At 37.9% G+C, this 24,135-nt stretch overlaps 1 protein-coding gene across 1 annotated transcript in view; it reads left to right on the top strand.

The window, feature by feature from the left end:
* Positions 1–23,777, top strand: part of LOC140231762 (mitochondrial dicarboxylate carrier-like) — a 38,813-nt gene extending 15,036 nt beyond the window's left edge. The window contains exons 2-10 of the mRNA XM_072311913.1: positions 1,434–1,708; positions 2,232–2,351; positions 3,875–3,992; positions 15,549–15,639; positions 17,923–17,966; positions 18,487–18,557; positions 19,716–19,808; positions 21,638–21,718; positions 23,185–23,777. Coding sequence (XP_072168014.1) covers positions 1,466–1,708; positions 2,232–2,351; positions 3,875–3,992; positions 15,549–15,639; positions 17,923–17,966; positions 18,487–18,557; positions 19,716–19,808; positions 21,638–21,718; positions 23,185–23,355 — 1,032 coding nt within the window. The 5' untranslated portion in view covers positions 1,434–1,465 and the 3' untranslated portion in view covers positions 23,356–23,777. The remainder of the gene's footprint in view (positions 1–1,433; positions 1,709–2,231; positions 2,352–3,874; positions 3,993–15,548; positions 15,640–17,922; positions 17,967–18,486; positions 18,558–19,715; positions 19,809–21,637; positions 21,719–23,184) is intronic.
* Positions 23,778–24,135: the final 358 nt, after the last annotated feature.

Raw genomic sequence — 24,135 nt, 5'->3', positions numbered from 1 at the left:
AGAAAGGGGACCTCCCAGCATTTCTAATCACACTACTCTACAAAAAAAATGGTTACACAAGTAGAAAAACTACTGAAAATACACTCTCCCATTCATGTTATGACCCCATACTGAAGAATAATGTATTGTAGAAGAAGAAGAAGTTCTTTCAGAAAATATGAGAAACTCAAAATTGACTTGTTTGACAGGTTTCACCTTTTTGAAGTGCAATTGATCTGTTGAACACATTGTAACGCTAACACTGAATATCTATACTGGACGTACAAACTACAATGTACATATTGTAGATGATTACAATAGTGGGAGAGTTGGAGGGTCGTAACTTTTCAAAAGGTGTGTATGTATAGGTCACAGTGCAAATTGAATCACGATGTACAATGTAGTTTAAAGTTACAAAGTGCTTTAGATATCCATGGATGTCACAAGTGCTGCATTGTATTTCAAACCCTTTTCTTTGAGAGAATGTTTGTTGAAGAGTATTTGATAGAAACAAATGAGGATGAATTATTAAAAGAAAAAAATGATATGTTCCTTGGAATGTCAGCTACATGTTTGTAGTGTAGAAGTCTAGTATCAATGCTATCGGTGATGAAGCCATTTTCAAAGTCCTGATCCTTTTATGTGGTTTTCCCGTTAGAAAGCTGAGTGGGCGGAAGTTGTTGTTGTTTTGTTTTTTTAATGTTTGCTTGTCGCTTTGAACTGCTGTAGGAGTTTGTGTAGAGTTTCATTACAACAGTTTTCATCTTTATGGTAACCAGCAAGTTTCCATTTTCAGTTTGTCATTAAGTATTTTCTTGTGTACATATATCAATTTTATAACGATGAATACTTTGCCCTTTGCTCATAGTTTGGATGTTATTACCACAGGCATAAATGGAGTGTGTGTTTGAATGAAGGGTTTATTGGATCCAAGAGCTTCACAATTGTATGACCTTTTGGCTTCTTCTTTGGATCAAGTGATAAAAATACCTTGGCGAATATATTTTATTGGTCCCAAATCTTGACTTGCTCTATCAATGGAACATACACTTACTATGGGCAGTGTGTGAATCATACAGTAAAGGTGAGTCTTTTTATACAAACTGTAGATTTTATGGCAGGTTGAGATTACGTAGGCACACTGTGAGTTTATGGTGTACAGTATGTTATATTGTTGGCCTCCTTCATGATTAAGTTGGTTATGCGCAAATTTGCATTATTCATGCTTCTGCCTTTGCTGAGCGAGGGACTGTTTGTGCAGGTGGAGTAACTCTTCCGCAAATTGTCATTAGTGACTAGTTGCCATGCATCAGACCTGACTAGTAATTAATTACATTTTCTCTTGCCCTCTCTCTCTCTCTCTGTCTGTTTGTCTGTCTTTCTTTCTCATTCTCCTTTTTTGTCTGTCTGTCTATCTGTCTGTATGTCTGTATCCATCTTTCGTCTGACTACAGGTATCCACGCATAAACGGCTAGCGAAAGGGACATGACAGGGCAGGCGTCGGTTGTGGTCAGTCCTGCTGCGGGCGGGGTAGGGATGCAACCCCCTGTCAAAGTGACCACGCCCTTGGCTAGTGGTGCTGGCAGTGCTGGCGGTGCCGGCGGCGCCGTGGGGTCCTCGGTCGGCGGCGAGAAGCAGTACACCACCAAGAAGGTGGCACGGTTCTATTTTGGCGGTCTGGCGGGTGCGGGGGCCGCGTGCATCACACATCCACTGGACCTTGTGAAGGTAATCTAGAATGATGTCGAGTGCACGGGGATGTAGCTTTTATAACCTGTCCTAGTGCGACAAAGTTGGACATTGACTTTTTCTTCCTGAGCTGTTGTTGTTTGAAGCTGAGTGAACAAAGAATTTTGCTTTGTCTATTCTGATTCATATTCCTTTACTTGAGGAGAAAATGATTAAATACACTTGTACTTGTATAAAGCAATTGTGATAAACATGTTGTATAATTGACTATTGGTGTTTAACAGATATTACCATTGTGTTAAAGTAATACCATGGGTACAGTTTCCTCGATCTTGAAGAAACAGTAGTATCCCAAAACTTTGCAAAAGTGCTTTCCATATATGATCTGTTTGTGTAGAAGGTTTTTCTTAATTATAGCAAATGTGCGCTTAGCAAACATTTATGATTTTCATCAAACAGACAAATTCCTTTTTCAGTGAGAAACATGTATGAAAACAAACTCAATATTCGATTGTCTTTCCCTTTCAACTACAATGCGTGTTTCCTTCCTCATGTTTAACAGGTCCACCTTCAGACTCAACAGCAAGTGAAAATGAAAGCGTCAGGTATGGCGGTACACATAGTACGGAAGGATGGCATCCTAGCGCTCTACAATGGACTTAGCGCCTCACTGTGTCGACAGGTACGTCAAATCCACAGACCTCCAAATTAAAAGCATTCTTTGTTTCTGCAGTATTAAACAATTTTTTTATTGAGGATGCTGTGCATGGTATGCTGTGCATAAAATCTGTCACAATCAAAGACGCTTGGCTGAAAGAGGTTTCTCATTCTGCAACAAGCCAAGCATGTCAAGTAGTGTTGCTTTTCTGGACATGGCTTCCTTAAAAGGAGACCTCCGGATGATTTTCAGAATTTAACATTTGGACAATATTGTTATAATAGTTATACTGAGTACAGAGTTTCAGAATATATAGTAATTGGGATGAGGAAGAAAAATGTTTTCAAAATATATAACAAATTGCATTGAACAAGGATGATGACATGGCAACCTCACCATAAGAATAGCCAAGCTGGGGCTCATGCAAGGAAGCAGAACAAAAGAAGAAGGCATGCATAAAATCTACATGGGTGAACTTTATTAAGCAGGCAGTATTGAATGGAATTACCAAGATTACACTGCTACATTTCTGAAATATGTGAGGCTCCTATGTCATCAATAATGTTCAGTCTAATTTGTGTATGATTTATAGAGTATTGGTTTTTCTGCTTATGGACCACAATAAATTCCACAAATCTATAAATGGAGCTGTTGATTTATGTACTACATGATGTGGAATTATGAAAATTGTCTTGAATGCCCCTTTAACTGATATTGTTTGCTAGCAGGATGTTTGTTTCTGTAGCTTTGTTATCTGGACTCTTCTGAATCTGTTGAGAAAATTTATTGGGTACATTCCTGTTAGTATTCACGATGACAATATCTGTGTTATGTTCTTTGTGGAGAATGATTCAGTATCAAAATTGACCAAGGACATTCATGTTTACATTTCAATTGCATTGATGCTCAGGCACAAATAGAAATGTTGTCGGGTGTATGGCTATTGAAATGGACAACACTGAGCTCTCTCAGAAGAGTAAACATGTTTTACCTATCACTGTGTTTAGCATTCATGTACAAGAATGTTTTACAGATTTGAATGGGCCAAAAACAAAGGTTTTACTATAAAATTGTATGTAGGCATGTAGAATCTATGTTGCTGTGACTAGTTACCATACAGTACCAGTCCAAGACTATTTGGATTTTGTTGATTTATCTAATAGTAATAGTCAAACTTATGTTAGACAGATCATACGTTGAGGTAATGTCATGGAAATTTGAATTGACATACAATGTAGAATGACAAAACAAGCCTAGTCGAATTTTTTTTTTTTTTTGCAGTCACGAGTGTACATTGTTGATAATGTGTGTTAGAGAAAGACTCTTCAGAACTTGTCCAGGTCGGAGTAGAAAAAGCACTTATTTTTTTTTTTTTATATATATATATACTGGGAGTAATCTGAATCATAAATTTTAGAGAGATTCAGTTTGTGCAGAAGGTGACTTTTAAGCTTTTGGCATTGAACCTGTCAACTCTGCCAGTTTCATTCCTCTTAATTTGAACTTGGTTTTCCAATGAGCATGTCTCTACACTTCCCCAACAACAGCTCAGCTACTCCATGGCTCGTTTCGGCATCTACGAGACGATAAAGCAGAGGGTAACGGCAGACAACCCCGACAGACCACTTCCATTCTACCAGAAGACCCTCATCGCAGGATTTGCAGGTATGTGCTGTTATTGTCGGCTCTATTGTCGAAGATGTCTATCACGGTGATGCTCTTTTGTGATTATTTTTATCACATCTTTTGTGCTGTCTGTGATGGCCCATCATTCATGAACTTGTAAACGTTTCCATGAATTTCTGTGAAACCCTTAGTTGCAGTTGTTTACCAAACTTGGCACCAATCATACAAATGTACAAATATGAAGTTCTGGGAAATTCTTACATGTAATCACTTTGACAGAGCTACCAACTAGTATGATTTTTTTTTTTTTCTACATCAAAGATTTTTACATCAAAGATTTGTTTTTCTAAATTGAGAAGAAGAAATCAAACCAAAAGATCATTGACCCAATGAGGAAGAGCTGATTTTTCCTACAACACATATTTCCCATAGACACTTGCCTGTGTGTACTTGGGACTAGTCTTCAACTGGTTAACATTGCAGCATCACCTGAGCCCAAAGCCTACATTCACACAGTTCTATCTAGAAGTAACACTTTTAATTGAAGTTGGCTTTCAGCAACTTACATGATGTTAGTATTGCATTATTGTGTCTGTTAAAGTCATTTGTAGAGATATCAATCAATAGGTATTTGAGATACGGTCCTCCCTTGTCTTTTGTCGATCAGACTGTTATCAGCGCACTCCTGACACTTTTCTCACAAGTGTTGATAAGAGACAGCAAACAACATAATGTAAACTGTTCTATCCAGTCAAAATAACTGGCAAATCTCGTCATATCCTCTGCACATTCATCGTACAATTGTATGTGTGGATGTTTGATACAAACAAGTTGTGGTATAAACCTGTAAAGCCTCGTCGATATTTTGGTCTATTTCAAATCTAGTGCATGTAATTTTAATGCCAAATGTTGTCTTCTAAAAAAACAAAAAACAAAACAAAAAACCAAACCCCAACACCAAAAACTTGCTTTCATACATTGTAGATCACCCCCCCCCCCAAAAAAAGAGAAAAATATAAATGAAACTATAGATGTACAAGAGATTGTACAAACAGCAACAGCAATTTCCATTTCTCTCAGTTTGTATATATAATGGTAAGTTGTAAATGACATACACATACATTGTAGCTCTTCAAATATGGGTATGATAATTTATGATGTATCTTTATAGCCCAGGCATGAAGCTGGGTATATTTTTTCAAACTCTTCTCCTTTCATGCATACAGTAGACTGTACTGCACATTTTTGTCCCCGCCGAACGAGTTCGAGCAGGGGACTATGAAACGGGCTCCGTACGTGTGTGTGTCCGTGCGTCCGTCCGTGCGTCCGTCCGTGCGTCCGTCCGTGCGTCCGTCCGTGCGTCCGTGTGTCCGTGTGTGCGTCCGTGTGTGATCAAAATCTTCAATTTGCTACTTCTCTGTCATTTATGAGCCAATTTTGATTCTGTTTGCTTTATATGATAGCACTACATGGGAGCTTTGAAACTTCTACACAGAATTTCAGTCGTGACCTTTGACCTTGACCTTTGACCTATATTGTACATTTTGCTACAAAATGCTACTCCTTCGCCATTTCTAACCCGATTTCGATTCCGTTTGCTTTATGTGATGGCACTAGGTGAGGGCTTCAAAACTTCTACATAGAATTTTGACCTTTGACTTCTTTGACCTTTGACCTTGATCTTTTTACCTATATTGTACATTTTGCTACTAAATGCTACTTCCGGCGGGGACATATATTACGCACCGCGTAATTTCTACTTTTCCTTGTATTCAATGATAAGAAGTGCTAACAATGAGACAAAATGTGAAGTGATGTATAAACACATGCATGGTACACGGCTTGCATGCATTCATTCGTGTCATGAAGAATACATGTAAAGGAGAGGCCATGATAGCAACAGGTATTTTTACATTATATCTAAAAAAAGAATAAAAAAAAAAATGATTACCACCATGTATACCATTACCAATTCAAGTGATGGCTGTGATGGTGGGAGAATTAATTCACTGTTCTGTTTGTCATAACAGTGGTTAATTAATAAGAAGACATTGACAGATCTATGTATTGTTCATGTGTACAATACAAGTATGCATTGATGAGATAAAAGTTTCAGTTTGTTTAGATTATCTGGAGTGCTCTTTGAATGAAGCCTCCTATAACTTATTTGATCTTTATAGATTGTATTTTTTAACATTTTATTATTTTTGATTCTGTGTTCACTTCCTACCGAAACTGGTTGGTGGACCACATACTATATCATCTGATCCAGTGAAATGAGGAAGATATATATTTCAGAATCCCCCTGCAAATTATGGAAAGTTTAAGAGAAAAAAAAAAAGAACATACAGATATGCAGGTTCATGGGACTTATGGGAATTATGTACTGAACAGCATTTAATTTTGTTATGAGAAGGAAGCTGTTAGGTATTATGGTCAGAGTGTTTAATCGTCTCATAGTAAGAAGAGGAAAATTTCGATTAGGATATTACACCAATTCTTGATATATGTCAGTAGGACAATGATAAAGAAAATATAAAGGGAATACCACAATTTACACAAAATTCTGTTAATTGAATACATTTCTTTAACTTGTTACAGACAAATATTGAAGTGAATTATAATTCCCCCTGCCTGCTAGAAAATTCAAATCAATATTCTGTCATTATGCCAGAAAAATGAAAATATGTTAAATTCTCTTTCTTGTTGCACTACGTGACATCACAAATTGCTGCAGTCTTCTCATCCAGCAAATGACCAGAACCAGGACTTTTTTTTATACCCCCGCCAAACGAAGTTTGAAGGGGGTATATAGGAATCAGCGGACGGTCGGGCGGTCGGGCGGTCGGTCCGTTGCAAATCTTGCGTCGCGAACTACTTCCTCAGTTTTCAACCGATTCCCATAAAACTTGGCACAGATGTGTGCCTTGGGTTGTAGATGTGCAAGACGTATTTTTTGACAGTACCCAAAAGTACGTTGCCATGGTAGCGGCATATTATGGGCAAAAATGGGTACAAATCTTGCGTCGTGAACTCCTCCCACAGTTTTTGATCAATTTTTATGAAATTAGGTACAGATGTTCATCTGAATATGATACTGTGCAAGACACATATTTCCGCAGTGGCAAAAAGTGCGTTGCCATGGTAACGGCATGTTATTGGTAAAATATAGGGCAAAATGCTTCATGGCAAAACTGCTTCTACAGTGTTCTTCCAATTCTCATGGAATTCATATTGAATGTTTGTCTTAGGATATAGATCAGCATGACACATTTCTTGACAGTGACAAAAAGTATGTTGCCATGGTAACAGCTCACATATTATGAGCCAAAATGATGGAAAATTTTGTGTTGCAAACTACTTCCTCAGTTTTTACCCAATTTCCATGAAACTTGGTACAGATGTGTGCCTTTGGTTGAAGATGTGCAAGACGCATTTTTTGACAGTACCCGAAAGTACGTTGCCATGGTAACGGCATATTAATGGCAGAAGATCAAGGAAAGATCTTGCGGATTTAACTACTTCCTCAGTTTTTTGACCAAAGCTTATGAAATGTGGCACACACCTTGATCTTGGTGGGAAGATGTGGAAGACATATTTTTCGGACGTGTCAGAAGCTGCGTTGCCATGGTAACGGCATATAAATGGCAGAAGATCAAGGAAAGATCTTGCAGATTGAACTACTTCCTCAGTTTTTGACAAAAGCTTATGAAATGTGGCACACACAATAGTCTTGGTGGGAAGATGTGCAAGACATATTTTTCGGACGTGTCGGAAGCTGCGTTGCCATGGTAACGGCATTTAAATGGCAGAAGATCAAGGAAAGATCATTCCTTGGGTAGGACTGTCGTCACGGGGCGGGGGTATTAATCACCTTAAGTGATATTTCTATGTTTGTTTGTTTTTTTTTTTTTTGGGGGGGAGAAATGTCTGATATTCCTCATATTTCACTGTATATGTACTACTTTGTTCTGCTTTCTTGAATCCATATTTTGGGGTGAATTTCCCTTTAATATCTTTATATTTTAGCATTTGCAATGCATGGTCAACATGGTATACCTGTACATGCACATCTTTCTCCTAATTACATACAGACAGTGGTCCATTAATTCTAAAAGACTTATATTTTACAATAGTAAATAAGGTAGAGTAAAATTTGCGTTGTGATTGGTTGGATTGCATCACGTGATTGTGTAAAAACTTTGGTATAGTGAACGGCTGTGCCACTATACCGAACGCTTGCAGCGTGCAGTAGTAGTAGGACAAGGCCAAGCATTTCAACATATTATACAATGCACGTAGAGCACTGGACGCAGAATGTAGCAGTTTATACGCGAGTCTGCTCTGTGATGTACAATACGCATATGCAGCTGTACTAGCGTTGCGCGCTGTGTACGTAAACAAGGTTGCGGTGCAGTTGCATGCGTGCAAGAATTTTCATCGCCGGTATGGTGAATCTAATGTTAGATCTAGGGCCTAGACCTACATGTATGGAAAATACATACGTAAATCGAGGGACCTATTTACTGTAACAATTAGTGCATGTTCTATTGATGCACCAGTACTGGACTATAGAACTCCTGATATTAAATTATCCCTCGTGCAGTTCCATTCACCTCGGCCTGCGGCCTCGGTGAAACAAAACAGCACTCGAGATAATTTAGTATTTGTCGTTCTCTAATCCAGTATAGTGCATCATAGAGTATGCACTATTTATTAACGACAACTGACAGCGTAACAGATCTTTTCCTTGGTAACTATTTCGATTATTTCAGGGATCAAGAAATGAACACAAAGCTTGATTTATGTTTTTCAAATTTGACATGGTAGTATTGTATATTAGGCTTGGTTAAATAGTATGCATTAAAGTTTTGAGTTTCCACATTGGCAACCACAATTCATATTAAAAGTAGAGTAAGTTGTGGATTTACAGTGATTGCATATGATTTGGCTGCACTCGTTCAGAAGTGTGTCTGGTAGAAATTCACCTGGTATCTCATTCGTGTACATTGGCTGTATGTGTAGGGATAATGATGCAGATTTCTAAGGATTAATGCATGTTTGTTGCTGACATTTGAAGCAGAGATTGTAGTCAACCCATTTCAATCTGGCTTGTTTGAAATATGTTAAAGGGGTTGTGCAGTTTCAGATTAAATGGGGCTTCAGATTTCCAATGTTTTTGATTATTTTTTTTTTTAGATAATGAGAAACCTCCCATGAAATATGTAAAAGCATATAATTCTAAGAGGAATTCAAAGTTTATTTGATGGAAATTGGTTTTGAAATAGCTGAGATATCCAAAACAAAGCCGTCCTAAAAAGGTGGGACCCCCTTTTATTACAATTGTAGGATTGCTTTGTTTTACTTTGTTTTTTGATTTCTCAGCCATTTCAAAATTGATTTCCATCAAATAAATTTTTGATTTCGTCTTAGAATTGTATGCTCTTTACCATTTAATACAAGTATTAAAAGTGGTTTCCAAGTATCTCACAAAAAGTTAAAAGCTGAATCCTCACATCAAGATATACCACGCTATCCCTTTTAACAGAGTGGAGCGCCTGAAAATGCAATGTAGCTTGTTAAAAATCTTGATAACTGGTACTGGTAGATTGCAATCCATCAAAATAATCTGAAATGTCTGTCTGGGTATCATGCAGATTTCTTTTTATCTAGTGTAATACTATTAATAGCCTTTAAATACATTATCAGTGAAAAAGGAGATTTCTTCCGTTTGCTCTAGTAATTAGATGGGAACTTTGAATCACTTTGTCAGCTAATCACAGGCGAAATGTGCTGACAAGGCGCAATGTGTGAAGCACGATGATGAGCACCAGTTAATCTGTACCTTCATTGTTAACAGACTACAGGGAGCTCTTACAATTGTAATAGCAGAAATGCAAGTATGGCAATATCAGTAGCAGTGAGAACTGGATGTAACTGGACAATAACTACATGTTGCTTTCTTTGATACTGTTTTTTTTTTTTCTTCTTCTTCTTCATCTGGTGTGTCAACAAGGTGTCATGCAAACACTTTGGCCCGAATTCACGAAGGTGGTACAAATGAAACCATGGTCTAAACCATGGACAAAAACCATGGAGCGCCAAGTGTCAAACGGAATATTTCGTTACGAAATTGGTAATTTCGTCGACAAAATGACTGTTTCGTTAACGAAATTATCATTTCGTGGACGAAATGTTCATTTAGTTACAAAATGTTGTCATTTCTTTACAAAATAATCATTTCATCGACGAAATGACAGATTTCGTAGCGAAATATCCCATGCGACACTTGGCATTCCATGGTTTTTGTCCATGGTTTAAACCATGGTTTCATTTGTACCACCTTCGTGAATTCGGGCCTTTGTGTGAACACTATCTTGAAGCTAGACCCCAAAGCTTTTGGGTGCCCAGTGTTCACAAACAAGACTAAAATTGCAGTGTTTCATGCAGTCGTGGTGGCTGCTTTTGATAAAGGGATTGTATAGTTTCCTATGAGATGGGGGCTTCATGCTTACCATTTTTTTTTTTGGTGAGATAATGAGAAACCTCATATGAAATGAACGAGCATATAATCAAAAGAATTCAAGGTTTACGTGTAATTGGTGAAAATTGGTTTTGAACTAGCTGACTTATTATCCAAAACAAAGCGATGCTAATAAAAGTTGGGGTCCATCTGTTATTAGAATCAATTTATTTTACCCTTTTTTTGAGATATTTCAGCCATTTCAAAACTGATTTTCATCAAATAAACTTTTAATTCCTCTAAGAATTGTATAGTCTTTAACATTTCATAAAGTGGTTTCTAAGTATCTCACAAAAAGTTAAAAGCTGAATCCTCATCTCAGCCAATACTATACCATCTCTTGAATTCCGCTGATTTGTGTAAAGCTTATTTTTCTAGCGTGTCAACAAGGTGCCATTCAAACACTTTGTGAGAACACTGTCTTGGAGCTAGACCCCGAAGCTTTAGGGTGAACAATGTTAAAAAACAAAAACAAACAAACAAACTTTTTTGTGTGGAATTGAGAGATAAAAGGAGAAAGAGAAATATAAATGAATACATAGGAAATCAGGCAGAGAAAGAGACAGACAGACAAACAGACTGTAAAAAAAGACAGAGGGAGAAAGAGATGGGAGGGGGAAAGAAAAAAAATGGATATCAATCACCATACACACTGTTTTGTACTTGTACATGTAGGGCCTACCGCAACAGTGGGCCATTGTGCATGAATTTGGAGCTGTAGGGATCCATGCAGCATCGTGTTTGTTATTAGTTGGAGTAATCTATACTGCTATACAGTATACAATGTTGATCTCTGTAGGGAAATGCATTTTGTACATCTGATGATTAGTATTGAATTAAATTTGAATCCTGTCGGTGTGATTCCCCCCCCCCCCCCCCCCCATGCACAGTCTACGTTTACAATGTATTCTCATGAGAGGGTTGTTTTCTCACCAGGTCGTGTCTGAATGCACTCCAGGGCACGTACGAGGGTTGTACACGTTCGCACCACGTGTCTGCAAAAGTGCAGCCGTGTGTATTGCTAGGAAGTGAAAAGTCAAAGGTCAAATATGTGCACGCTCTAACACCTGAAAGTTCCCTGACTCTGAGTATGTGTTCACTTCCAAACCACGGGGCTGTCATGAGTTTGTGGAAAGATGTGGTAGAGTGGTGTATAAAGTTGTTTTTCCTCATGAGCCTTTTAAAAAAAACATTAGTCTGCATTCTTAATATGACATTGCATTACAGTACACTTCTGGATATTGCCACTTTGCATTTAAGAGACTACTGGTACACTTTACAGTAGGCCTATGTCCCCCCCAAAAATAACAATCAGATTTTCACATTGATATTGCCAATATGATTAGACTATCTAAATGCTACTTCAGGGTCTTAAGATATATGAACATCATAGCTCTATTTTGTAGAAAATCTCATTCAATTTGGTTAAGTGGTCACTGAGAAATGTGGATTGTTGTAAGCATGTCATGAGTCTGATTCTTCCAAGTTTAGCACGTGGATGCTCTTGGAATTGTGTATGTGTGAACACAATGGACAGAACTTGGAGGGAAGGGATTCCTGACGTGCTCTACAAAACTCCTCATTTCTCTTTGACCACTGAAGCGAATCGAATGGGGTTTTCTGTAAGACGTGGCAAATGAGTTATAGTTTCATACCCTGAAATTGTATGTGGATTGGTTATTTAAAGTTATCATTGTGGAGGGTACTGTTGTAAGTTTTTTGGGGGACATACGGTACATACAGCTTTGAGACCTCATTCTTGGGGCCTCACTAGATACTTGACAAACAGACATCTATAGATCTATAGCCCCTTGTGCAGATAGATATTAGGATGAATGACAGTGTGAATGTCAGTCATTATTATGATTGATCTACGTCATTACAGAGACTCCAACTCTCCCGTTTTCGACGGGAGATCTCCCGCCGAAAACTCATTTGTGCAAAATCTCCCGATCTCCCGCTTATGATTTAATTTCTCCCACCCTGGCTCTGTGTCTCCCGTTGGAAAGGATTTCTTACTTATTGCTATTGTATGTTGAAAAAATAAGCCTTATACCCCTTTCAGGTAATCGTGGATGCGGATAATAGGAGCACTAAGTCGTAAAATTTCGATTACATGAACGGGAGAGGAGTAGAAAAGTGCGCATTATTTTGATGCTGCTATTATGCGCATAATTGCAGCATGAGGACTAGATCGAGAATACATGAACGCGTTTTACGACTTATCCGCACTAACATTCCACAGTTCGGTCAAAGGTCACTCGATTTCCCGCACAACCGCTGATTGCTGAGCTTGAGCGCGCGAGAGGTGTGCATACACGTGAGGATATTCACCGGAAACATTACGTCATTATAGAGGCGTGCGCCGTAACCATGACAAATAACTCTGTCCTTCGCACCATTATATGAACGGGTGCTCGTAAAAGTAGTGCGCACTTCATGGGATATATGAACGCATTTTTGACTACTTCATCCGCATTATTTGGATGTGGATAATTGAACCGCGATTACCTGAAAGGGGTATAAGATAGCACCAGAGAGCATCTAGAACCCTGAGAATTTCGCGCTTCACACACATCAACTTGGAATCTCCCGTTTGCTAGGGGTTTCAGGCGGGAGAATCTCCAGATCAGAAGGTGCTTAGGGTTGGAGTCTCTGCATTATTACTCAGGGTTGGCCTCCCTTCCTTTGTATAAAAGTCATGTAAGGTCATGACCCTATTCATCATTAATAGTACTGTACATCAGTCTCTCCTGCTTATAAAGGCACCAGTATACAATGTACCACCAGTATATTTGTAGCATAGACCATGAAGTATTTAAGAATTGCCTCACTTTTGTTCTTCCCTATATTTTCATGTTCGCCTAAAGTTTGTGTAACACAGAGTTTGCAAAACTCACACAAAATTAGAGAAACTGTGTGCAGTGTATAAATGACAGTAGAATACAGAAATAGGAATGTGGGTATGAAAAAGCTTTTAATACCAAAAATTTTGAGCACAAAAACCGTATAGTCGGCTATCTAAAAAGAACAACAGCAGGGGTTTTCTTGTTAACTTCTCCGATTGTTTGCAACAGCTGTACAAAAATGTAGGTAAGATTGTACAAAAAAAAACAAACCTTTACACACACAAAAAAGTAAAGTATAAAACTGTCTTTTGATATCATAAACACAATTGATGTAGGCCTATGTTAAGTAGCTACATTGTACCTGTACCTATGTCCCCTGAGGCAATGCCAAGCCAATCTCATTTGGTAATGCTGTAATAAGAAAGACTTGCAGGTGATCGCCTACTGTGTGAAGCGCTTTTGTAGGTCATACCCTTCGTGGAAACCCCAGGGGCTGAATTCCAAATACATTGTACATAAGTGTACTATTTTTAATGAAATATCTTGTTAAAATGCATGTGCTGGGTTTATGCTGCACAAGTGTTGTTTTTGTTTTGTTTTGCTTGTGTTGTTTGATGTGTGTGGGAGGAGGGTTTCAGATGTTATTTGTGTACATATCTTACTATTGTAGCGTTATGAAACGGGCCATGAAAAAATCCCATTCATATGTTTTGCACCCACATACAAATGTAGAGGGAAGTGAATTTGAAAATTTGCATTACCCCGATAACAATACTGTGTGTCTATGTTCACCTACATGTACCGTATGTCCCCCCCCAAAAAAAATTACAACGGGACCCTCGGCAATGATAGCTTTAAAAATAGTGAATCAATCTAAATACAAATTTAGGGTATGAAACTATAACTCATTGCCCACATCTTAAAGAAAACCCCATTCGATTTGCTTCAGTGGTCAAAGAGAAATGAGGAATTTTGTAGAGGATGTCGGGAATCTCTTCCCTCCAAGTTCTGTCTACCGGTATTGTATTCACACACAAGAGCATCGAAGTGCTAAACTTGGAAGAATCAGACTCATGACATGCTTTACAACATTTCACATTTCTCTGTGACCGCTTTTGAAAACCAAATTGAATGGGGTTTTCTGCAAAATAGAGCTACATTGTAAGATGTTATATTTTAGGACCCTGAAGTAACATTTAGACAGTTTAATCATATTGGGTGTATTCCTTGCAAAAATCTGACTGTAATTTTTTTTTGGAGACATACTGTGCATCCATGTGTTCATACTGATGTGTAAATACAATGTACAATACAATGTACTGTGCAGGTGTATGTACATTGTATTTACATTGTATGTATGCTTGGCTGCAGTATTACAGTCTGTATACAGCTGTATGCCATTCCCCATCAATTAATTGCTCATCATGATGCTCATAGCGGACATGACATGAATCTTTGTTGTGACAAGCATAACGAGTGCAATGCACAACTGAACACCTTGTCACTAGACAAATTCTTCCATGCGACACATGTTACATGATCACATCATTCACATGATAGACGTATCATACAGACTAGTAATGTACACCAGTGACCTAGTGCCAAGCAAATGTGTGCAGCTATCTAGCAACAAGGCTTAATTGCTTGAGACAACTGAACTTTTGCTGGAGTGGTATTATGTAATGCCAGATATGGCAGCATGATATCAACCTCAGGATACAACAGTTATCAATGTTTGATGTAATCACAACTCTCAGTATCAAACACAAGTTGTACACTGTATGCATCTCAGGAATGTTCAAAATTACGTGGATGAACAGCACTGTCTGAATCTTTGAACTTCTTTTTTTTTTTCAAATGTATTCAACATGAATTTCCCCTTTTGTTTTTATACATGATTAATACAGTTCATTTAGTATTCCATACATTCAAGTATTTTATACCAGCATGAAGCTTTAATAGTGATCAGAGTGGAGAAGTTTGAGTATCATATTTGAGAATTTAGAAAATTGTCCATTGCATTTCTCCAGGAGCAGATGCAAGTGTTTCTTGTTTGCATTTAAATTCTTTCAGATTCTCAAGATCCATCATTCTATAAAAGATCCATGCACAGAGACCTGTTAAAAGGAGCAAAGCATATGAAGCTTTTATAGAGTGACTGTGTGATTGAAGTGTAACATTGAAACTGATGGTGTGCAACTCTTTCCCATTATCACTCTACAGGTGCTACGGGAGGGGTGGTGGGCACCCCGGCCGATCTCATTAACGTCAGGATGCAGAACGACATCAAACTACCTCCAGAGCAGAGAAGAAAGTGAGTTTGTACAAGCTGCCAAAAGTCATTTGTGCACCAACACATGTGTGGTCCCTCCTACGTAATGTGGACTCGTGGAATTGTATTCCACTCCGACATCATTTTACATTTAATTGTTGAATTGCCGTCTGGTAATTGGAGTGTGCAGCACTCGATGAATCCCTTCAATAGAACGGAAACTGAGGAATTCTTTGGATTTCTCCATTTGACTGAGTCCCAATTTGATTTGAGTTCCACTGGCAAAAAAGAAGCAGCAATAACTACAAAGGCCAAATTGCTGTTTATTGTGGAATGTCTCTGGTACACATTATATACAGCGGTAGTCTTGTGACAAACACATTGGTCATGTGATCAAACATACAGTAGTTTGAGGTAGCAGAGAATATGTGGCTTTTCTTTACGAGCACAAAAGATGAGCTGTGATACAGTTTTCTTCTTGTTTGACCACTCTACATAATCATTGATCTTTGTAATGTGTTTCACGATTTACCTAGTAGTAGTAACCTTCTACAGATTAGGACAAAATTTGAGTACAGAGATGCACACGTCGTAGATCAAGAAGAATTGCCATTATGACACCATTCCGTCAAAATCTTTTCAAATTATCCTTTCTCTTTTGCTATGCCGCTGAGATACATTTTGCACGGCAATTTCCCTCAGTACTCTCTAAATCCCTAGATACATACTCTCCTATTCATCCAATTAAACCTAGGTCAAGGAAGGTGAACATTCAACACATTTGTGACAAACTTGTCATTTCAGTATTTTGCCAATTTTGTGAAAATGTAATCACACATTGTCCACATGTACTATCTAGACCTATTGGGAAAATCATGCATTATGACGGAGGCATACCAGTCGCCAAAGCAACATTTCTAGTTTTTTTTTTTCAAAAGTAAAGGATTTAAGAGCCACAAAGTATACTACAGCTGTATCTCCTCTGTACATTATATTGCTGCAGTATAGACCTACATGTATCCATGATCAAATTTGGCAAAAGAGTAAGAGTAGCAGTGGTACTTCCAATGTCTGACTCATTTTAATCGTGTGGTCATTCCCAAAGATGTTAATCCATGTTGACCCTTGCATGAAAGTGAAATAAATCATCAGAATAAGTTTTTACCACCCATTCATGAATCAACCAGATGTTGGAGTTTTTATAACTTTAATCATTCTAATTTTATGCTCTCTTGCAGATCCAAGCTTTTTGCCGTTAACTGAATATTTCTTTTATAGTCAAGACCTATTTTGAGATGGTAAACTGTTCAAGAAGAACAGTGTGTTCCCGATTTTATAATTTGGTCATTGCAGTGAGATTGGGGGGGGGGGGGGTTGGAGGTGGGGAGATACATTGTACGGCATAGATGAAAATCTAACCAGCATTTGTATTGATATTCAAATAGTGATATTCATGGCTGGGTCACTGTTGAATTGGTCTCGATGAAAATTTATTTTATGCAGCAGAGAATACATCATTTAAATGAAAATTTAACCAGCATTTGTAGTGATACTCAAATATTGATATTCATTGCTATATTCTAGTGGAAAATTGTTTAATGCATCACAGATTACATCGTACATGAATGTAGATAAAAATTTAACCAGCATTCAGATTGATGTTCAAATAGTGACATTCAAGGCTAAGTCATTGTTGGTTTTATAGATGAAAACCTTTTAATGACCATCTTGCTAGCATCTTGCCAAGATGCCAAGTCATCTCGAGAAAATTAATCTGCCAAGCTGATGACAGAGAAAGATGATTAGTTGATGATTAAGTCCTCCTACTGTGCAAGTAGATGTAAGTACAGGTAGATAAAAAGATAGAAAGATATATATATATAGGTAGATAGGTAGACAGATACAATGTAGATAAAATAGAAAGATAGATAGACAGAAAGGTAGATAGATAGAAAGGTAGATAGATCAAAAGATAGATAGAAAGATACATATAGAAAGATAGATAAAGAGAGAGATGAGAGATAGAAAGAGGAAAGGAGAGAGAGAGAGAGAGAGAGAGAGAGAGAGCTAGTGAGAGTAGAGGAAGGCATTCTTCTGGTGTTTTGTTTTGTTTCATTTTATTTTCTCAATTGATTGAAATACCCTGTTGGATTTAGACAAACAGAAAGAGAAAGAAAATCTAATACGTTGAAACATCACCAGCTTGCCATACATCTGGAAATTGCATTGTGCAGTCGCTATGGCAACAGCATCTGAACAGCTATTTTAGTGTACCAATAATAATTACTTTCCCCCTGTTCTCTTTGTTGTTCTTCTTATCTGCAGCTACAAGCATGCCATTGATGGTCTATGGCAGATTCTCAAGCACGGTATGCACATTACTGAAATAATCAAATCCTCTTTTCTTTTCTTTTCTCCCTTTCTCTTACACATGACTACAATATCAGTGTGGAGACATATCCTATTTGCTATATTTGTATAGCTAGTTTCTCCCTCTGTACACTCCATACTAGTTTGGCTCAAGTGTCATGTAATGAGGTATAGAATGAGAAATTTAGTTTTGATGGACTATTGTGCAACTTTATTGTCTGGAAGAATATGACAATGGGCAATGCTAGTGTGGAAATACCATTGCATCTGCATTTTTTTCTTTTCACTCAAAAAAGAAGAAGAGGAAACTGTACCGTATATCATTACATCAAAATCTCTCAATTCTGAAAAGTTGATAAAATTTGAAAAGAACAGTGTCATATTAAAAGTCAGGTAATGATAAAATTGGAAATAAAATCATTGAAGAAGAGCTCATATTCTGTAATTTCTTTATTAAAGAATATTCTCCCTCGTTTGTCACTTTAATAATCTGTTGTGTTTCTATGTTTGCTTCTCCAGAGGGACCAAAGAATCTCTTCAATGGATGTTCAATGGCTGTTATCAGGGGCTTCCTTATGACCTTTGGACAGGTTCGTGACCTTTGCAACATCCATGCACTACAGGCTGAAAGGGAATATGTACTGTAAAACCATAAATTTTTGCATGCCGTAAAATTTTCAAAAATTTTGCAAGGAGCAAAAATTCGCGAAAATTAAAAAGCACACAAAACTTCTTGTCCACACTTCTATGCATTGAATGCCAGTGACAATTTGCAAAAATTTCATGTGGCAAAAAAGGCTGTTGGCTCCAATTTGCAAAAATTTCATGCTGCAACATTACAGTACCATATACACAAAAGTATTGTAGCATAAAATTTTACCCATTTGCCAAATACAATGCCAACACTGAAATAAAACTGGGCGAATACTTTGCTCACAAAATTTTCTCATATGTGACTGCCCGGCTCAAAATCAACAGAAAGTCGCAGGTATGGATCCTCTGTAATGGACCAAAATAGTCTTTGGTTTGACTGACTCAAATTTGTAAAGTTTGTCTTACCCGGGAGAGTAATCCCTTCTCTACCTACTGTCAAAATTTGGCTGCTTAAAGCAAAACCAAAATTGAGATGTGAGCAGTTTTCCTGGACCATATTTTTTCAGACAGGCGCTGCTTTTGCTGTGATTTTCATCGGTGCTTCTGCACAGCATGCCTGAGTTACCATAATCATAAATCCTCTTTTCTCCCGTTGCTATGAAACTGCACCTTCTAACTCTCTCTTATTGCAATCACTTTTTGAATGGGTTAGGAAGGTCTAATTCTAACAAGCTATATTCTATCATCTCAAAGCTTAGGGTTTAAACTCTTTTTAAACTACAGTGTGTATGAAGAAAAGTGAAAAATTATTTTGACCTACTTTTTGTGGGTTTTGAGCTGGATGGTCATAAACGTACATTGTATTCCTAGTGCCAGTTACACGTTTTCATTTTCAGTGAGCGATTTTAAATGGTATATAATTAGACAGGTATGATTGGTATACAGTTGGAATATAATTGGTATATAATTGGTATGTAATTGGTATGCAATTGCTATGCGATTGGTATATAGTTGGTATATAATTGATATGTAATTGATGTGTAATTGGTATGTAATTGGTATATAATTGGTATGTAATTGTTATGTATTTGGTGTGTTGTTGGTTTATAACATGCAGTCCTTGTCATGTCTTGTTTTTTTCTGTTCTGTTTCAGGTGGCTCTATATGACCAATACAAACAACTCTTGATTGCTTCAGGTTACTTCAAAGACAACATCATCACTCACTTCACAGCCAGCACGTTAGCGGTAAGCATACCAGGACGAGGTGTACCTGTCCTTGCAGTCCTTTATAAGGATGCGGTAGGGTGGTGATACCATTTTATTGCTGGGAAGGCTGGTCCTATGCGGATATATTCAAGGATCCCAAAGTAACTCTGTACAGTACTATCACTGATCTCAATGTACATTTTATTGCAGTTCACGCACGGCTGCAGCAAAAGGGTGGGGGAGTCAAAAAAACCTGGATTAGATGGTTCAGAAAAGGTGGTGCTACCATCATTCCAGGAACATGGTATTGTGATCCTGTTTAAGCTTTGCATTAAAAGCACAGACTGGAACCAACCTAACCCCACCCTGGCCTGTGGAGTCGTTTTCAGAAGTGGAATGTTATGTGTACACAGTAACAGTGCATCAAGATAGAATCTGTGCATATATTGGCACAGATATGAAGCCATGTTCAGCATATTTTTTTTTTGCTCTCCTCATCACAAATTTGCTGTAGGTGCAATCAAGAGTTTTTGTGTGCCAAGCTGTTTGCTCGTGTTTGCACAGTTAAAATAAGCAACCCCCCTTGCACTCTGGAACCTGGTAGCTTTGTTATAGCCATTTGCTGACGTGACTGCAGTGTCAGCACTAGAGATTTTACTGTGGACATGACCTCAAATATTTGTTCATCTGTGTCAGGAGTGTGCATGTGTGTATATATATATGGATGGGTGAGTTTATGTGTGTGCGTTAGAGAGAGAGAGAGACAAAAAAAAAAAAGAATAAACATAAGTATGAAGGAGTTTAAAGGAGGAGGCAAAGGAGAGGAAGAGGATACAGACATCGTGTATGTCCACTGCAGTCAATTTAGATAAGTACTGTCAGGCAGCTCCCATTATAAGGAAGTCCTTGGGACTAGCAGTTTTGTTTCATTATATCAAAGTTTCATTATAGCTGAACAATATGGTACATTGTATACACGGATATAGACAATAATTTTGGTGCCTAACTGTAACGCAAGTTTCATTTTAACCATGTCTGTTATAATTGGAGAACATTGTAAAGGGCATTATTAAGGGAATATATTAATATGCGTGAATACATACAAATCTACCAACCCATCTCTTTCTAGTCATTTTGTACATCCATCTACACTGTATTCATCCGCCCATGCCTCCCTCCATTCATTCATCCATCCATCCGCACATTCATCCATCTACTGTATCTATCTGTCTATCTCACTATCCATCCATCCGTTCATCCATCCATTCATCCATCCATCTATCCATTCATCTTTCTATCCTTCTTACATTCTATCAATCGATCGATCCATCCATCCATCCTTTCATCCCTCTATCTGTTCCTCTACCTACCCATCCATATATATTCTTCTTTCCATCTGTCTTCTGCAAATTAAAACACACAGGCATTTAATATGGTTGGCTGAGAACCAGAAGGGAGTTACTGCAATTTTGGGTGCACACTGAACTGAGTTATTGGTATCACGTTGTAGAGCTCTATCCCCTCTACATTATATGGTGTCAATTTTTTAAATGTTTTCATTTTCAAGAGAATATTAAAAATCAAAACCATAAGGGTGCTACATGTACTTTAATACCCGATATTTGCAACAGTGCTTATAAATCTAACCACTTTTGTTTAAGTAAGATTTTTATTTCATAGAAATTGATTGTTTCGTTTTTATTTACACTCAAATCTTAAAACGTGATAGTGTCCTTCTGGTTCTCAGCTGACAATGTGTACATCTGGTAATTTATGAATAGAGTCTTCTCCCTGCTCTCCAGCATCTAGACTTGCATTGAAGCTCTTTTTAGATATGATTGTTCTTTTTTTTTTTAATCTTACCACAGGGAACATGTGCCACAGCGTTGACCCAACCAGCGGACGTCATGAAGACGAGACTAATGAATGCCAAGCCAGGACAGTACAAGGTATTACAGGGAGCGAATCAAATCACATCATGCCATATCTGATTCCTTCACGGGTTCCTTGAAAAAAAAAAAGAAAAGAAAAAATGAACTAGAAAAGCACTCTGAGAGTGCAGACCTCTGCCAAGCAACTCATTTCCACCACTGATCTTGTTCTCCAAATGACATCAGTGATTTCCACTTATACATATGCATGCTGAAATTGCTGAATTTCCCAATATAGAAGCCTTTGTTACATTTAACAACTTTCAGCTGCATGCCGCCTAGCTCCAGTAGAAACTAGAGCACATACTTTAGTGTGCGCATGCAAACTTTAAAAGATGTGCAGCTTGAACTCCCTATATGTTCATTGACCCTACCTGCCAAAATATCGAAAATCCTTCATAAACTCAATAATAATTCCCAAATCACTACCAAAATGTAATCATCTGTTCCTGGTGTCATTGTCAGCCTTTCCTGTATTTGTATTAAAGTTTAATCCAAATCCGTAAACAACTTTTAGTTATTTTGCACACAGACAAAGAAACATACTACGTAACTAACAAACAAACAAATGTTGATGAAAACATAACCTCCTTCCTTAGTGGAGATGATAAAAGTGGCATCGGTAATTTCATGTTAGCAAATATTTCAGTTATTGATATTATTGTCAGTTCTAGGTAGGAGTGTGGGCATTTCTCATGATTATACATCATGATGATGATACCAAACAGGGTGACAAGCACTTTAGGTCTATTCAAATATAATCATAGCAGTACAGACAATATGCAGTATTTCTTTCATATTCATATACTTGAATGTAGACTTTGACTGCAATTAAGAGCATGTTTATCACTTGTGGTCAGTTTCATAATTGTTTCGAATATGCAAGTTGTAATCCTAACACAAGAATTCTGCCAGCAGTAAAATATGTACTGTGCTTTGCTAAACTATAGTATTAGTAGTGTATCACAATAGGTTGTTATGCAACACATGTATTGATCCTTACCATCTGATTGGATGAATGTGGGTCACATGACATTCAGAAGAATCAGCTACCCCACGCTCACTCTCAATGGCAGTGCAATAGTTGACTATTGAACGGTAAACCAAGCGGGCAAACAGTGCAATAGATCCTGGGACACACTGAACTTCTTGTGTGTATCGTAAAGCATTACTGCATACGCACACACTTGTTTCTAGATCTAGATCTAGGCCTAATTGTTAGTCCTCCTCCTAGATAGGCTTAATGTTAGATCTGTTTTGGTCTAGACCAGGCCTATATTGTGTGTTGTATAAAACAAATATTCAATGTTTTATCATGTGTGCAACGGTTCAAATATTATATTTGAAGTGTCATTGAATAGAATGGTTACACTTACATGGTCATGTAATATTCGGAACCAGTGCACTCATAAAACATTGAGTATTTGTAAACTATTAAATGCCGCCACTGTTCTTCATGACATAATTTCATCTGTATTTCTCAGAATTCACTAGACTGCTTCCTGCACGTTGCTAAGCTAGGGCCCATGGGTTTCTTCAAGGGATTCATTCCCGCGTTTGTCCGCCTCGGGCCGCACACAATCATCACCTTCCTCTTCTTCGAGCAACTCCGTCTGCGCTTCGGCCGCGAGATCCGGGTAGAGGTCAAGTCTTGAGCCGTCTGGCATCGGGCGAGGTCAGACTGCGAAGATGCTTCGCGGCGATGATGACGAAGTCCTCGACGAATCTCACTCGGGGACGGACTCGCGTTCAAAGCACTTGAATTTTTCTTGTAAGTTGGGGCTTATGATTTGGTGGAATAGATGGTGGATGTTGGAACGTGTTGGTGGATTATCATGTGATTAAAAATGACTCTTGCCCTTTATGAGATACCGCTTCCAGAGTCCAAAACATTACGGGCCCAAACATAGGCTGTCGCCGGCCAGGCTTATGATGTTTGACTGGTAGCCTGTGTATAGGGCCACACCGTAGTTTAATGCTATTAAAAGTGAGATATTTGTGTGGATGAATGGAATATCAGAGAAGTAATTCATATTTTGTATGCAACAGTTCCTTTTGAGATGCCTCAACCTAAATCAGAGGATATCAGTTACATACCGTACATACAGTGTAGTGTATGTCCAATATTTTTGCCAATTTGTGACCTGTGTACTTTTATGAATCATGGCAAGCCACACATCGATGTGTATGATCTTGACACTTACAGTAGTTTTGAAAATATGTCTATGTGCCATGTACATGTACGGTGTATGTTTTATTTTTAGTTTGTTCGCTTTGTTTCATTTTAATACCAGATCATGTATGAAATCTCATTTTGGCTGAGATTTTCTTTTCTTTTCTTTTTTACCATGAGCTACTGTGTGTGCTTCCTATGAGTGACAACAACAATAACAAAAGCCAAACATCTTATGTGTTAAAATGTCTAAGTATATTTC

The sequence above is a fragment of the Diadema setosum genome, chromosome 8, assembly GCF_964275005.1.
Source record: "Diadema setosum chromosome 8, eeDiaSeto1, whole genome shotgun sequence".
In the NCBI taxonomy this organism is placed as follows: Eukaryota; Metazoa; Echinodermata; class Echinoidea; order Diadematoida; family Diadematidae; genus Diadema; species Diadema setosum.
Note: the sequence above shows the minus strand (reverse complement) of the source record. Positions and strands in the feature narration are given on the sequence as shown.